Source organism: Chiroxiphia lanceolata, chromosome 20 (genome assembly GCF_009829145.1).
Source record: "Chiroxiphia lanceolata isolate bChiLan1 chromosome 20, bChiLan1.pri, whole genome shotgun sequence".
In the NCBI taxonomy this organism is placed as follows: domain Eukaryota; kingdom Metazoa; phylum Chordata; class Aves; order Passeriformes; family Pipridae; genus Chiroxiphia; species Chiroxiphia lanceolata.
In genome coordinates, this window is record NC_045656.1 from 11330764 (window position 1) to 11346906 (window position 16143).

Genomic DNA, 16143 nt, shown 5'->3' on the forward strand with positions numbered 1-16143 from the left:
TCATGTTCAGAGCAGGGTGTGTGAAGTGCAGCTGGCTGCTGGGATGGAGGCAGGCAGCAGGATTTTATTCTAAAAGATGAGAACAACTGTGGTTACCAGGCTTTTGCTCACTTGACAGAGAATCCGTACTTCTTTAATTGAATTCATAACCATCGATTCATCACTTGAATATTACTTAATAAGCCTCAACATCTGGCCTGACATTTGAAATGATGCTAGAAAGGCATTATCTCGGCCTCGAAGCTAGTGATAGCCTAGGGACAGGGCTGGTGGTGGGGGGGAGGTGGGTGGGTATTGGGGGCAGGCTGTGCCCCAGGGTGACAGTGCTGTACCTCTGCCCCCGGGCCTTTACAGAGGAGTATCCTGTGCTGCTTTGGAAATGTTTGCTCTTTGCTTTTTTGCACGTGGCAGTTATGTGTGCTCATGGGTCTGGCCCAGGGGTCCCATGTTGGTTGGGGGCTGTACAGAGGCTACAGCTGGCAGTGGCCCCACAGATGCCCATCTGGAGGGTGCAGGGACCCCCCCTCTCTCTGGGGGTCACCCTCAAGGAATGCCCTGTGCCAGCCATGGCCACGTGCCTGTGGGAGGGTTGGCTGATGGGCAGTGGGAGACAGGGATGGTGCAGGGATGCAGGCAGAGAGTCTGTAATGTCATTTTCTGCTTCCACTGAAGAACGTGGTGGTGTTGGACTCGCAGCTCCGAGTGGCACTGCTGAGCCAGCCACTCCCTGTGTCCTGCCTCTCCCTCCCCGCAATCCAGCACTAATGAATATTTCAGTCTCTCTGGATGTTATTTTTAGGTATGTGCGAGAAGGCCGCTTTCGCATCGAGGAGAGGACACTGACGGCTTTCCAGTGGCTCTACTCACCTCACCAGCACCGCATCGTCAGCCGGGCAGACCTGGGCTCTCCCAGCAGGTAAGGGGGGCCAGTGGGTGCAGGGCTGGGGGGAGCACGGGCACATCACCTGCCAGTGCTGCTTGCTCTGTCACAAGCCCTCGTGGTTTTGACATGGGCCACCTAAGCCCAGCCTGTCTGGGAGCCCTGGAACACCTGAACACCTGAACATCTTGGGCTTTGCTTTAAAATAAAGTTCCAGGTGCAGTAGCTGTACCAGGAGCTGCAAACACCGTGTATGTGCCATTAGGTTTAAAGCAGTGGAAGGGACTTACTGCCTGTCCACCCAAACTTTGCTTTTAAACTCCCTGTGCTTTTGGTCAAGCACAAACCTGTTGAGGATCTGCTTTATGCATGCAGCACACTTAATATTTACTTAAAAACCAGTTGGGAGCCAGGGCCCAGCCATCAGTGATCACTGGAAAATATACGTTCTGATATTCCGATTTTGTTCAGTGCTTAAATTCTCCCCTTGGGAGCTGCATCCCAGGCATATGCCATGGCTCTCCCTGCTGGTGCATATGCATTGCTGTCTGTTCCCATCCTGTGTTTGATGATAAAACACCATTAACATAAAAGCCTCACGGGCCTCCAGACACAGAGAGCGCAGCGTCTGTTCTCCGGCCTGCGAAGAGCTCTGGAACACGCTGAGTCCCTGGGTGGCTGCCGCACTAAAAGCTTTTCCCTCTCCATTTCAACAGCAGTTTTGCTCCAAGAGCCCTTAAAGCCCTGAAGTGTTTATCTGCCCAGAATAACATGTGGGAGGGTGGCTGCAGAGGGAGGGGGTGCCCAAAAGGCTCAGCTTTCCCAGGGTAGGAAGGGCTGTGGGTGCTCTTCCTGAAGGGCAAGGTGTCTGCGGGGGTGCAGAGACCCTGGAGCAGGGTGGAGAGGGAGGGAGGTGACATCCACACCTGGAAGAGACTTCTAGGAGTGTAAGGGCCTGCTGTTCTCGGCAGGAGCCATGGAATACATGCCTGCTGCTGCCAGCTGCTTCCCGTGACGGTAATTCCTCTGTCTGCCGCTGGAGAGGCCTTCTAGAAACTGAGATGACTCTGCTGGTTATTGATTTTAACTAATTTTTGCAAATTGCTGTCAGAGACTGGGTTAACCTCACCCCCGATGCACGTGTATCATTTGGCATGTGCTGAAATGCGTGTAACGTCATTTATAATTAATGTTAAGTGCTGTTGGGTTAATTTCACTAGATTAATTTGATTTCCTGATGGGATTAATTTCAGTGGATTCTTTTGATTTCCCAGAGAGATGGGAAGTTACCTGGAGCAGTCTGGAGAGTCTGTGGGACACCAGCGGCCAGTTTTGAGCAGCACCTGTCTTATGGGGATAAAATGTTTACTCAGACTGGGGCCGTTGCCCAGGGCAGCCCAAAAGCAAACTCTGGCTCGGCAGGTCCCGGGTTTGCCAGGCTCTGGTGTGCCAGCAGGCAGGACAGTGGCCGCGGGGCACTGCTGGCCCTGCTGGGGCACAGAGCTGCTGTGAGCCGAGCCGGGCCGCCTGCGCCAGCTTCTGCTCCTTGGGATGGGAGTGAGGACGGACCCACGTCGAGGACGCGTTGCTGCCTTAGAGCCCCTGCAGACAGGGCAGGGCAGGGCAGGGCAGGGCAGGAGTCGGCTCTGCCTCCGCAGCCTCGGTGCCTGCGCGCGCTGCGGGATCCCGGGGCCGCGGCTGCGGGCGGGGAGGGCGCGCGGCTCCACCCGGCACCGCCCCGCCCCGCACTGCCCCGCACTGCCCCGCACCACCCCACCCGGCACCGCCCCGCCCCGCCCGGCTCCACCCCACCCCACCCCGCACCACCCCGCACCACCCCACCCGGCACCGCCCCGCACCGCCCGGCTCCGCCCCACTCCGCACCGCCCCGCACCGCCCCGCGCGGGGCCGGCTCCGCCACCGCGGCGGGATCCGCAGGCGGGAGCGGCAGGGACGGTGCGGGGCTGCGGCTCCATCCTCCGCGGTACGTACGTGTTCGTGCGGGGCACGCGGGAGCCCGGGGGTCTCGGCGGAGCGCGGGCAGACCCGCAGCGGAGCTGCCCCACGGCCCTCGGCTTCTCCGGAGCCGCGATGGCTGCGCGGGGGCTTGGAGCCGGGGCCGGCAGCGGGACCCAGAACCCGGGGGCTGTTCGGGGGCTTGGGGCCGGGGGCTGGGAGCGGGACCCGTGTGTGGGGTGACGGCGACGTGGCTACCGGCGCTGCCCTTAAATATTGACCGCTCAAGGAGGAGTCATCCACCGGTCCGTGCGGGGCTCTGCCCGCTGTCCCCGGGAACAGTGGTGGTGGGGCTCGGTGGGGTGCGGGGGGCTCGGTCCTGCCCCCCTCGGGCACCTCCTTGACTGGGGAGCCCCAGGTGTTCACACAGAAAAGGGCCGTCTGAGCCTCCCTGCGCACCCCACGCCAGTCTACTGGGATGATCCTCCCCGTCGCTGTCCCTGAGTAAGGCTGCAGCTCATCCCTGCCGGGGAAGCAGCGCAATGTCTGCTCACCAGGCTGAGCATTTCCCCGAGGGCAGAGCACCGGTGCTCCCCGTGTGGAGCTCCACGGAGCCTGTGAGGGCTGTGTGAGATGTCGCCTGCATCCCTGGTGAATGCAGGGTGTGAGATGGATCCTGCCAGGTGCTAGTGTCTTCTGCACGCTCCAGGCTCTGCTGTTTTATTTAAGACTGCTTGTTGTTTTAGTAGCAGAAGGGACATAATATCTGTCCACACGGCACGACTTATTGAGGGTTGGAATCACGCCAAAGAGTCTAAATTCAGACCCAACATGCATCGTGATTGCAGGCAGCAGGCTCGCGCTCGCACACACCACATTTCGCAGATACTGCATTCTCCCTCTGTTGCTGGTTCCTCCCACAGGGGATGATAACCACAGCAACAAAACTGCCTTTTTCTTTGCTTGTTTTTTTTATCATCCTTCCCTCCCTTCATCCCTAACCATATCTGTATGGTGACAGAGTTCTGGGGGCTGCTTGAAGGGTCCCTGTCCTGCTGCTGCCTGTTGTGTACCTGGTCAGATGCTCTGGGTGTTGTTAGCGGCTGCTGTGGAAACAGGAACAGGACTTCAGCAGCAACAGGAGCAGAGACATTTTTTCCAGGAGCTAAAAACAGCTCATTCTCTCCAGACCTCTTTGCAACCTCATGGGGGTAGATGAATCCCTGCTTCAAGTTAACATCTGTCTCCACGTTGGATGCCAAAACAGAAAGACTGTTTCTTGACTCTGATTTGAATCTAGCCTGGCTCTTGCAAAAACGACCCAAAATGGTGGAAAAAATATAGGTGATGTTGACAAGAGGTACTGGGATTTGGAAAAGCTCAAGTCCAAGCACTGTGTGCCTTGTTTGCAACACTCAGAGGGAACCATGTGTTTGGCCTTGAACCCAAGCCCCGGCTGCTGAGGTCTGACCCTGCACCAGCACAGCTTGGTCTCAGGCAGCTGCAGCATCCCTGCCTGTTGCCAAGGCTGGGGTGCAGGGCAGGGGTGGCCCCTGGCAGAAGAAGGTGCAAGGGTACACAGCAGGTCAGTGAGCCCAGTGCCCTGCTGCTGCAGGCACCATAGCATCACAGAATGGTTTGGGTTGAAGGGACCTTAAAGATCATCCAGTTCTAACCCCCCTGCCATGGACAGGGACATCTTCCACTAGACTTTGCTGTCTCGAGTAATGTCTTCACAAACATGCTAAGTCTCAGTTAAGTTTTTGGGGTCTTTTTGTTCCTTTACTTCTGTTATTAGGAAACTGTTCCAGAGATTGTTTCTGTTGAAGATTAGAAACCTCCTAATTTCCAGTCAAAGCTTGTTCAGGACTCTCTCGTTCCCATGCTTTCCTCCTGCCCCCATGTTTTTTCAGCCCTGATTTTTAGTTTAAGCTGTTCTTTTTCTGTCTCTCCATAATTTCTTCATTGGCTGCAGTCACCCTCCCCCACTCCATCCTGCCCCCGTATTTGTCGTGCGAATTGGGCCAAATGCTCCCTGGTTCCCAGTGCTGCTGCCAGTGCCAGCCTGCCACTGGGAATGCGGTGGTTGCCCAAAGCATCCTTCCTCCACTGGGCCCTGCGGCGCCCGGGCGAGCAGGGGATGAGCTCCCCCTGCAGTGGGGACTGTGGGATGCGCAGTGGATGTGCAGGTAGCCATGGTGACAGTGCCCAGGGACCTGGCAGCTGCTGGCCTGCCTGCAGCAGGGATGCCCCGGGCACAGTGAGGGGAGGTGGGAGCAGCGATGCCTGCCCTGTGTCTGGATCGTCCTGAGCAAGGCACCCTATGGAGGCACAGAGCAACCTTCCTGCTGGATCCTGGGGAGGCACAGTGCATGTGGATGCAGGTCTCTGCTGCTCTCCTGAAGCATCCTCCCTTGGGCTCCACTTGCTTAGGGAGTGGATGGCTGGAAGAGGTGGGGAAAAGAGGCACAGAAAATTTGTGTGCTTGAACAGGCTTTTCCTAGATAGAGCCTCTCCAGAGAATTTCATGCCCTCACTGGCAAGGGAGGGCTCTAAAATGGGTGGACTTGAGAAAACAAATGACTCTGTATGTTAAATTCACAATGGGTAGAGAAGAATTCAATGAGCCTGTATGAGGAGTTTCTACACACGGGGCTGTGATGAGACACGATCTGTGTCCCTCTGCAGCAAAGAGCTGGGTCATGTGATGCTGAGAGAAACCAGCGGGGTTTTGGGGGGCACAGGCCAGTGCTGGGGTGTGGCTCAGCTGGCACCTGTTGCTTTCCTGGGTTCCCCTCCTCTGTGCTGTGGTCCCCAGTGTGTGGGGACCTCCTCTGTACTGGGTGCTCCCCAGGCTGCTGGGAATGCTGGTGGTGCCACACCTGGGTGGGTGTACCCTCTGTACCACTGTCTGAGAAGTGGTGTTTTTCAGGTTGAGTGGTGGCTTCCTCCAGGATTTGTTTTTCAGCTGTTTCCATGGAACTGAGCAGGAGGGATCAGACTGCTTTGGACGTAGGGATGAGTCCATGAGATGTCAGTGGTTCCTCAAGAACGTGGAAGAGGAGCTGGAGCGTGGTTTGCAGTGTGGGCTGTGCACAACCTTGATCTGAGTAGAAGTTGTCCTTGGCTTTCCTGTCCTTCAGCTGAAGCTCTCTTCTTGGGTGGCACACAGTGTCCCCTCCCAAGCGTGGTGGCTGAGGGAGCCCTCTGATGGCCAGTGAGTGCTGCTGACCTGATGCTGTTGAGTGGCAAAGAGCCACCTCTGAGAGCAAGCTGGGGTTTGTGGGAAGCTGCATTTAAGACATTGAGTTACTCTTTTCACTTTAGCAGCACCATAAAGGGGAGAAAATAGCATTAAAAATATTCCATGGACTGAGTCAGAGTTAATTTGGACACTGTTCTCCTTTGCTTGATGATGTGCACAACGTGTTCTTCCTGCCAGGACAAAATCTAATATTTCTGGGTGCCCACAACCTTCCTTAGAATCATAATAGCAAGCTGAATGCCCTCAGAGTGCCGCAGGTGATATTAAAGCACTAATGATGAAATCAGTCTCTTAGCCCAGTAACAAAAAGGATTGTGCTGCCCTTCCTGGGCACCATCCTGCTCTGAGGTGTTACCAGCAGTGTGGCAGCCCATACCCAGTGTTCCCAGTGGGCTGAGGCTGTTCACTGGGTTGGGTCGGAGTGATGGGATCCTGGTTCTGGCAGAGGTCCCTGAGAGATGTTAATTTAGACTGAGGTAGATGGTACTGAGGAGCTGTCCTCCCCCAGGGCTTTTGTTCCCTAATTTTGGCTCTCAGTTATGATTTGGCTGTGCCTGCTCTGAAAGGGGGAAGGGTTGTTTTCCCTTTTGTTTTTGAGCCCAACTGTGTGAAATACCTCGGGGGGAAGAGGGGAAGTGAGAAAATGTCATTGCAGAGACTATTTCTGGATGCACTCCCATGCAGGCGAGGTGGTGCTGGGCAGGTGGTGCTGTGGTACCCAGGAGCAAGGGATGATGTGGTACCTGGGAGCAAGGGAGACTGGTGGCCTCAGAGGAGCTGGGGTTGGGTTCTTGGTGTATTTTTAACCTTTGCCTGGTACAAATGTAGTTTATCACCTGTATCTGTGGTGGCTGACGTGGCCCTGGGGGGCTGCCAGACATGTGGGGATGGGGAGCAGGCTTCCACCCTTCCCTGGGCACTGGTGTGGGGTGAGGTGGGTTTCTGTGGGGGCTGCCCCACACCCTCTTGGGCAGCAGGAAAGGGAGATGTGTTCCTATGGCTGTGCCAGGGTCCTGCCCTTCTGCACTCCAAAATCCTGGGAGAGGTGTGTGATTACTCTGTAATTTAGCACAGATGAGACATGAGGAAGAGCTGTTGGAGTGATTCTGACCTGCTGACCGTGGTGACCTCCTAGCAAAGGGGAGTTGGGCCCTGCCTTGCTGCGTGTGTCCCTGTCACCTTCCCTGCTTCCATGTCACCTCCAGCAGCCACGAGTTCACACGGGGCTGAAGTGGCAGAACAAGATGCAGTAGCTGGTGCTGATGGTGCTGCAAGGGGAAAGGTCTAAATGGAGAGCTGGCTGTTTCTCTGGGACTCTCCAAGTTGTTCCTGATGTAGTGCCAGCTAAGGTCAGAGCTTCCCACAGCTGCTGTCACTCCCTGTCCCACACCTCTGTGCAGGGCTGCACTGAAGCAGATGTGTTGGGTGTTATTCCCATGTGTGGCAGAGCCTGGCTGTGCAGGAAGCTCCCTGCTTTTATTTTCAGGCATTTTAATTGTGAGCAGCTCAGTAGAGCTGGGCAGAAATCAACTGGATTGAGTGTAAGGAATATGAGACCTGGGGGAAGATGAAGCGAGAGAATAACGTCACACAGTGCTGTTGATGCAGAGCTTTGACAAGGATCATGCAGGCCAGGAGCAAACGTGCTCCAAGCAAATGTCTGTTCCAGATGCTTCGTGGTACCTGAATTATGGCTGCAAAGCCTGCAGCCTGGTTTTTTGGTTTTTGGGTTTTTTTTTAATACTGTCCTTAAGAGCTCTAAAATGCAAAGAATTTCCATCCTTTCATCCCTTTAAGGCTGTGGGCAGAAAAGTAGGAGTTGAAATAGCTAAATTTCAATCCAAGTTTTTTCCCTGGAGTTGAGTGATTTCTCTCTCCAACTCCCTATACCATCCCCCCCCCGCCCCTTTCTTTCACACATCAGACAGAATGCAAATGTCTCTCAGTTTAAAGCTTTTGGGTGCTTGGATGAGAGCATTGGGCTACAGCTGCCTTAGTCCCCGGAGCCAGCACTGCCTGGAGTGTCGGGCTGAGAGGATGCTCTCTGTCTGCACCAGACCTTGGTTTGGATCACCAGGGTAGGAGGTGAGTGTTCTGTGGCCGATCTGGTCAGACCTTGGCAGTCAGAGGCTGTCACTGGCCTTTGAGCTGCTGCAGCTTTGGGATGTGAGCTCTGGGCTCCTGGATCCCGTGGGCACAGCGGGTGATGTGTGGGTGAGCAGCTCCCCCCTCCTGGCTGCGGTGCCAGGCTTCGCTCCAGGGTCACTCTGTGGCCTCAGGAAAGCTCCCCCTGCCCCTTGATTGCTGAGAGGTGCTCAGGGTTCCCACCCTTCCTTTATGACTGGTGGAGGGTGATCCTCCAGTGTAGCCCAGCCCTGAGTGGGTGCAGGCAGGCACTCTTGGCTGGTTTGGGGAAGTGGAAGTTGTGGGGACACCTGGGCACTGTACCCACCCCTGGAACTTGACTCACCTCCCCACAGCTCTGCTGTGACCCGCAATGCCCAAAGCCTGATGCAGGGAACAGTTTCTGTTTTCTTGGGATTTGAGATGGATGGGAGCTCATACCCAGCTAGAGGTCAGCATTTCCATTTCCATGGCATTTCTGAAGCCTGGTTGTTAAAGGAGGGGGGGGTTTGTGTGGTGGTCAGGCTGTAGATGCCACTTCAGCTTTACAGAGCTGCTGGGGAACCAGAGGAAGGAACATGCGTGCTGCAGGCAGCTGTGTGGAAGCTGGTGGGAGATGGCTCGCTGGGCTCTAGGGCAGTGGGATCTGCTTGCCATGAGAGATGAGGTGATGGGGTTTTTGCTTCCTGAGGTTTGATGCCTTTAGTAGGATGTACCCGGAGGGGCACTGGAGGGGCAGGTGGAGGTTCCCCTGCCAGGGAGCCAGCCTTGTGCCGTGACTGCAGCCCTACCATTTCAGACCATGGTGCTGCCACCAGGACCCTCTGGATTGGGCCTTGGTGGCTGGGGCAGCCCAGGGCATGACGTTTGTGGGCAACACATGTCCCTGGCTCAGCCCCGGTGCCCACACAGCGGCTCCTGCCATTAGGAGAAATACGATATTTGCAGTGAGGTTGCGAAAAGCCTGTGGCCACGGAAAGGAAAGGAAATGACTTTTTTGTGGTGTTGGTGTGTGCATGTGTGCATGCGCTGCTGTGCTGGGGGCGGCTGACCAGGAGGTGCCGGGGTCCCCCCGCCCCAGCACAGCTCCCTGGCAGCAGGAAGCGCCGCTGTGGCTGTGCCCTGCAGGGCTGGCACACGAGTGCCACTGCCCCATAACCACTGCCCCGTGGCCGCAGCACTGAGCCACCACCATGTTCCAGAGGAAGCGCAGCGTCTCCTTCGGCGGCTATGGCTGGTGAGTGCCCTCCCTTTCTCTCGCTCCCTGCCTCACTTCTGGGAGCCATGTGAGGAGCTTTTCTTCCCTCTGAGGCTTCGAAGGAGGAAGCACCATGCGCTGCAGTATGTGGTGGCTCTGCCCTCATAGCAGAGCCTTTCCCACAACCCTGTGCCAACAGGAGTGTGTGGGTGTTGGGAAGGACCTTCTTCCCTCTGTGCCCGCGGGAAGCCCAGCACAGCTTCAACCCAGCAAAGCCTCGTGAGCGCCAGACAGTGAGGAGACCTCCCTGGGAGCTCGTGGTGGGCTCCTGTGGGCATGTCACCTGCAAGAGCTTCTGTGCCCCTGCACCTTTCTCTTGCTGCTCTGTCTGTCCCCAGCAGAGCACCACGGCTCTCACCTGCACCCTGAGTTCAGTGGGCCTGTTTGCTCCCATCCCTTCCCTCCAAGAGGTGTTGATCTGTAGGGAAATAGCTTAAGAAAATGCACTGTTCTCCCTCTGCCCTCCCTCCAGGTCCCCTCTCCGAGGTGTTTTATGCCCATTCCAGGTCTGTGCTGTGTGACTGTGATCAGGCCCAGACAGTGACACTGTAATGGTGTTGGGTGTTTGGGGCAGAGGGTTGCTCTGCCCCCCCTCTGTTCTGCAACAGCTGTAGGGACCAGGACTGGGCAATGGCAGCTCCAGGGCTTTGAGGGAAAATGTGGTGCTGTGGGCTTGGAGACCGGCTGTGGGAAATGCTGAGTAACTGTGAGGGCTGTGGGGGGCAGCCAGCACACCGAGGCTTTGGGCAGAGTCCCCTGGGACGGAGCACACGCCTCGCTGAAGCCAAGTGAGCTGCCTTGGCTGGATTGTGGGGTTTTTACATACAAAGGGGAAGGGAGCACTTGGATAAACTTCTGTACAAATAAGTTTTGTGAAATGTGGGCTTATTTTGTGGTGGACAAATTGCAGCTCTTGGACAGCTCTGCCCCACAGTCTCTGTCGGGGGCAGTGGCTCTGGGGCTCTGACTGCACTGGGGGCATCCCGGGGGCATCCTGGGAGCTCCCGCTGCGGTGGAGCTGAACCGTGAGCCCCCCTGGGCAGAGGTGTTCAGGGGCCAACTGGGCTTTACTCTGTTGTTTTTCTGCTGTGCTTTGGCAGTTGCAGGAAAAAGACAACTGCAAGCTGGAGAACCACTCAGGAAAATGTGGTCTGCCGGCTGGTGGGAGGGGGGCGGTGTCGGCTGCGGAGGGGCTGCACTGGCTGTTGGTTGCTGTGCTGGTTGGGCTGTGCCACCATCACGGTCAGGGCTGGGGGAACAGGACATGGGCTTTCCTTTAGACACCAGTGTCGGTGTCTGCACGGTGAGAGATGCAGGCGGGGAGCGCGGGGGAGGAGCCCCATCCTCGGTGTGCTGCGGGGGAGCTCCCGAGGGGTCGGTGCGCATCTTCCTGGGTCCCTGGGGAAGACGCTCCCGTGCGCGGCCAGGAGAACCTTTCCTTGGGCGTTTACGGGAAAAGAAGGGACCTGCTACAGCCCCGTCCCTGCACCTGCATCTTCTCACGGTCCCGGCCGACCCACCCTTCCTGTGGGGCCGCGTGTGAGGTGTCCGGGCACACCCAGCCGCCGCTCGCTGTGGCTGCACTTGCTATTTCCAACCTCTGCTGGGCTGGAAATTTTTTTTTCTCTCTCTACCGGCTGCGTCTGCGGCTGACGAAGTCCTGGAGCAGCGTGCTTGTCTTGGGGGGCAGGCTGGTGCCCCCACATTGACTGTAGGGATGCACATGGCGAGCAAAGCCACTGTGAGTGCTGCCCTGGGACTGGTGCTGCCCTGGGACTGGTGCTGCCCAGGGACTGGTGCTGCCCAGGGACTGGTGCTGCCCTGGGACTGGTGCTGCCCAGGGACTGGTGCTGCCCTGGGACTGGTGCTGCCCAGGGACTGGTGCTGTCCAGGGCCGTGGAGCCCCAGAGCTGTACCAGAGCACGGGCATGGGGGGTTTCACTTTGCCTCCTTGGGAGCAGGGCAGGGCAGACAAACTGCTCTCATAGTCATAGTGCCACTGCGGTTTCCCAAGCAGAGGAGTTTCTTTCCTGTGTGTTTCTTTGTTTTTTGTTTTGATTTTTTTCTTTCTTCTTTCTCTAAGAGGCCAAATAACGACTGGTTTTTCTTCCCGTGGTTCTGGATGGAGCCACTCGTGCAGCCTCCACTCAGTCCCACAGGCACTGCCCCAGCCACCCACTCCCCCTGAGCTCCTCTGCACCTACCACCAAGTCTGGGAACAGCTCTGCCACCTAGCATTCTCTGATGTTCAACCTGATTTAATGATCAACAAGATCTGGGCAGGCTTGTTAGGTATTAAGTGACAAAAGCAGGTGCCCTGGGTCTATTTTTAGGATCAGCAGTGCACTGGCTCTTCAGGGCAGAGCATGTTTGGGGAAGTGCCTGGAATGGAGCTCCTGTGGCTGTGGGGTTTTGTGAGTGCAATGATGGTGCAAGAGAAGGACCCTGGGAGGGGTGATGGTGCCTCTGCCCTGGTCCCTGTCAGGCTCAGCCTGTGGCACGGCGTGCTGGGGACCTGGGACCTGGCCCTGCCGTGTCACCCGCGGGTGCAGCCACCTCGTGACAGCAGAGCCCAGCTGGGGGTGGTGAAGGTAAAGCTGTGAGCAGAGGGGAAGCTGTGTTGCTGTGGCTGTGCTGTGTCCTCTGTGATCACAGCACGAAACAAGAGGGGGTTGGAGGTGCTCTTTTTGCTGTTTGATCTTTTTTGAGATGTGGAACTGATTCCATGTGGCAGATAACAGAGCATTTGCAATGACTGCCAAAAGACATTGTTTTGCATTTTGAGACATTACTATGATTTGCATTAATTAATATTAATATGACTCTAACCATAATGATTCTGTGGAGGTGGGCACTCATTAATAGTGCCAAGGAAATGAGTGAATGAACTGGGGCTCCTGGTTCCATGTGAGCAAGCCAGGGCTGGGACACCAATGTGGCTACTCTGTATTCTGTCTGCCCCGGGAGGGTCACGTTTGTGGGGTTTGGTGGGATCTTCCCAGCACGTCAGGGCTCTCACGGGTCTATCACATGTAAATACATGTCTTGTGGGAGCTGTACTTTGGAGATAGTCAGGACATGGGTGATGTCCTCCTTTGCTGCCCAGCTCACCCACCTCTGGAGTTCCAGGTGGGGAGGCAGCAGTTCTGCGCTGGTCACCACCAGGAAAGAACTGGGGGGGATTTTGTCTTGCTTGCTACCAGGCTTCACTTTGGGTTAAATTTTGGCTGAATTTGTTTTCTGATGAAGTCCTTCTGTGGTGATTGTCATGTCAGCCAGAGCACTGGCACCTCTGAAGTAGATGCTGAGGTTGTGTTTGGCAGGAGACCCCAGTACCCGACCCCCCCACTACACCCGCAGCCCCTGTGCCCGCAGTAACGCCCTGCTCTGCTCTCTCCCCAGGATCGACAAGACAATGCTGGCCAGCCTGAAGATCAAGTGAGTACCTGACTCTTCTCTCACGTGGTGATTTCCTGTGCCATGCACGGGGCTGGGAGCTGGCTCTGTGTGTGGAGGATGCTTTCCTGGGAGCTGGGTTCCAGCCAGTTCCATGAAGTCCAGCCATGTCCACCCCTTCCAGGGCATGTGTTTGTACTTGTTCTGAAAGTCTAAGGTGAATCAGGCACTGGGAGATTATAACAAATACAGTGACATGATCACTGTAAGATCAGTGGGCTGAGACGTGCACCGGCCAACTCACAGGGCACCAACTCTGCCTTGGGGGTACTGGGGGTGGGAATCAGCAGGATGGACCGACACTGAGCTTCTGGGTGTAAATCCAGTGAAATCTGGAAGTTTCATATTTCATTTTTCAATCTTGCAGTCTGGAGAGGGGCTGGGTGTCAGTGGGAGAGTGAGTGCCTGTGACCCAGCTCCTCTCCCGTGCTGCTGGGGGGCTCTGGGCACTACTCTGGAGGGGGTGGAGGTGTTGCTTGGGTCCAGGAGAGTCTCTGGACTGGCAGTGTTGCTTGGTGGGTCCATCTCCGATTTGCCACAGACTTGCTGGGCACTGATGGTGTGGACTGTGGTGCTCTGGCAAGGTGGTTGCTGGGCCAGGTCCTGCACTGTGATAGAGCAAGGCATGTGGGGTCACTGCTCCTGCTGGAAATGTCATCAGCTGATGGGGAAAAGCAGGTGAGGAAGGTCTGGAAATGGTGGCACTGTTGCTCTCTGCTCCCCCAGCACTTGTGGCTGTCTGGGACCTGCTTCCTATTCCCACCAGCTCTGTCCTCCCAGCTGCAAGTCTGGGGGCACCAATCCCTTCCCTCCCACTGTAGGGCATCCTTCCCTCTCCTGGATTCTGGATAAGCTCCCAGGGTCGGGGGTTCCCCACTGTGAGCACACACGGCTCCAGCACTATCAGCTTCACTCTGGGTTGATACAGAAATATTCTGCCCAGGTCTCCCCTGGGCTCCGGGCAATTTGTAGGATGACAGCTCATGTGGTTTCCCTTTATTATCATTACCTGTGCAAATTATTCATTAATGGAAAAGTATCTGGGAAGCCTGGGGGACCTGCCTGAACGAGCTGGCAGATGCCCGTTGTAACTGGCACAGCAGAATGGTTGGTGCTCTGCTCACTGCTCGGGTTGTGCTGAACTAATGACAAGTTTAAATCAACATTTACCACTTTGGGGAGTGGAGGGAATTCTCTGCAGACTTTCCTTTCCCTGTGAAGCCGAGAAGGACTGAGCTGCTTCTTGTACTCTGCCGTACACTGTGCCCTGATTTTTTTCCAGGGCTGGTGCAGCAGTTCTGCTGCAGAAACCCCATGTACCCTCCTCTCCCCACTGTGCCAGGCAACTAGTGCTGCACTTGGAATGGTGTGGAAGTGCTGTGGGCATGCTGCCATGCAGGGCAGGGTGAGGGTCTGGCTCCACATTTCTCTCTCCCTCTGCCCCATCCTGGATCTTGGATCTTTTGATGAACATCCACTGCTCTTTGCAGCTAATGCTTCCCACAGCCCTGTAATGCTTCTGATCTGTGGGCAGGTTGCTTCTTTAAGTGGTTCTGTAATTGTGGCCAGGCCACGTTTGTAAAAGCTTTTAAAATTATAAAAATATAATAAACCCAAAGTTCTGGTTTTCTAGCGCCCTCTTGTTATTGCTGCAGCCTCTGGCTGAGTGTCCTGGCTTAACCCACGGCACAGAGGCACCAAGCATGGGCAGTTTTCTTTCCCTGTATAAGTTATTAGCAAAAATCCGAGCACCTCAGGGAGCCTCATGCTGCTGCAAATATCAACACTGACTCACAGACACGTGGCAGGGGGGCACCGGCGTGCAGTGGTGAATGTGGCTCCTCAGATCTGGTGTCTGGGGGATGGAGCAGGGCAGCAGGAGGGCTGAGTGAAGCTCTGGGATGCAGGGCAGTCCCTGCCTGTCCTCTGTCAGGATAAACTCGTTCACACAGGGTCAGGATAAACTCGCCCACGCAGGTGGCACTGGAGCATCAAAGCAGTTTTCCCTCTGACTGTCTCTCCTTTTTCTTCTTCAGTTTGGGTTTCATTAGTTCCTATGGTAACCATGAATATGTCTGAGGGACTGGAGAGCGTGAGTAGACACTGCAGAGTGGGAGTGTTGGGGCACGAGGTGGGTGGGGAGCCCTGGCATCATGGGCAGGGGCTTGGCTGACCCCTCTGGTCACAGGTGCTGAAGAGGTGCCAGTGCTGCACTTGGGCAGGGAAGGTGCTGCCGAAAACTCAAGCAGCCCTGGGTGTCTGCTGCCAAACAGCCACGCTCACTACTTGGCCTCTGAAGTGCCCAGGAAGCTCTGGTGGGTTTGGGTCTGGTTCTCCCCCCAGGAGCTGTGCCATGCCCATGCCTGCTGGGTAGAGGAACCTGAGACCATGGGCACCAAGCCAGGAGCTGGCGTGTCCTGTCCCACCACTTGGGTTTGAACATGCCCTGGCCGTGGGCCAACCCTGGCTCTGGAATCCAGTGTCCTGGGGCAGGAGGAAGCTGAGCCTCTGGCTGCTGTGGGGAGCCATGGGCTGCTCTGGGGAGTTGGGACATGCTTGCCCCTCCCATGGCTGGGGGCTCCCTCTGGGGGAGCCTCACAAAGCCCAAAGACAGCCTATGGGGGATGGAGAGTCAGGGAAAGGGCTTAGGGATACCCTGCTTGCTGGTTTTGGGGGTACATGTCACCAGGGGTGGCAGCAGGCACTGGTGCTGCTGTGCTGCTTGTGCTCGGGTGCTGGGGCTTTTGAGAGCCACCGGGACAGGGGCCAGCCCCAGGGAGCTGTGGGATGGAGACTGAGGCACTTGGGCAGTAAATGGGATTTGGCATGTGCAGATTTTGGTTTGGACCAATTCCACTGTCATTTTGCTGTTACGATTGTTTATTCCTTACACACTTCGTGTGAAAGCACTGGGGGCACCTGAACCCCCTGGGCTGACAAAAGGGGCATCACATCCAGAAGCAACCCCCCAGCCTCGGATTGGTGATGGTGTTTTCTTGTGCCACGTGAAATCTCTGCAGAGGGCTGGCAGCATCTCTGGCTTCTCAGGGTGCTCCTTGGGGAACAGCTCCATTGCAGACCTTGTCAAACATGGGGGGTTCAGGTCAGCTTGTGCTGCCAGGAAGGGAAGAGCTGAGCCAGATGGCAGCTCAGCCACTTCCTGAGGGGGAAGGTCACCCTGGAGGGAAACATCAGCCCTGCAAA

General features: G+C 56.2%; 1 protein-coding gene across 1 annotated transcript in view; it reads left to right on the top strand.

The window, feature by feature from the left end:
* The window catches only part of RAP1GAP2 (RAP1 GTPase activating protein 2), a 56561-nt gene that overhangs the window by 1575 nt on the left and 38843 nt on the right, over positions 1-16143 (top strand). The window contains 2 exon segments of the mRNA XM_032707367.1: positions 800-916; positions 12886-12921. Coding sequence (XP_032563258.1) covers positions 800-916; positions 12886-12921 — 153 coding nt within the window.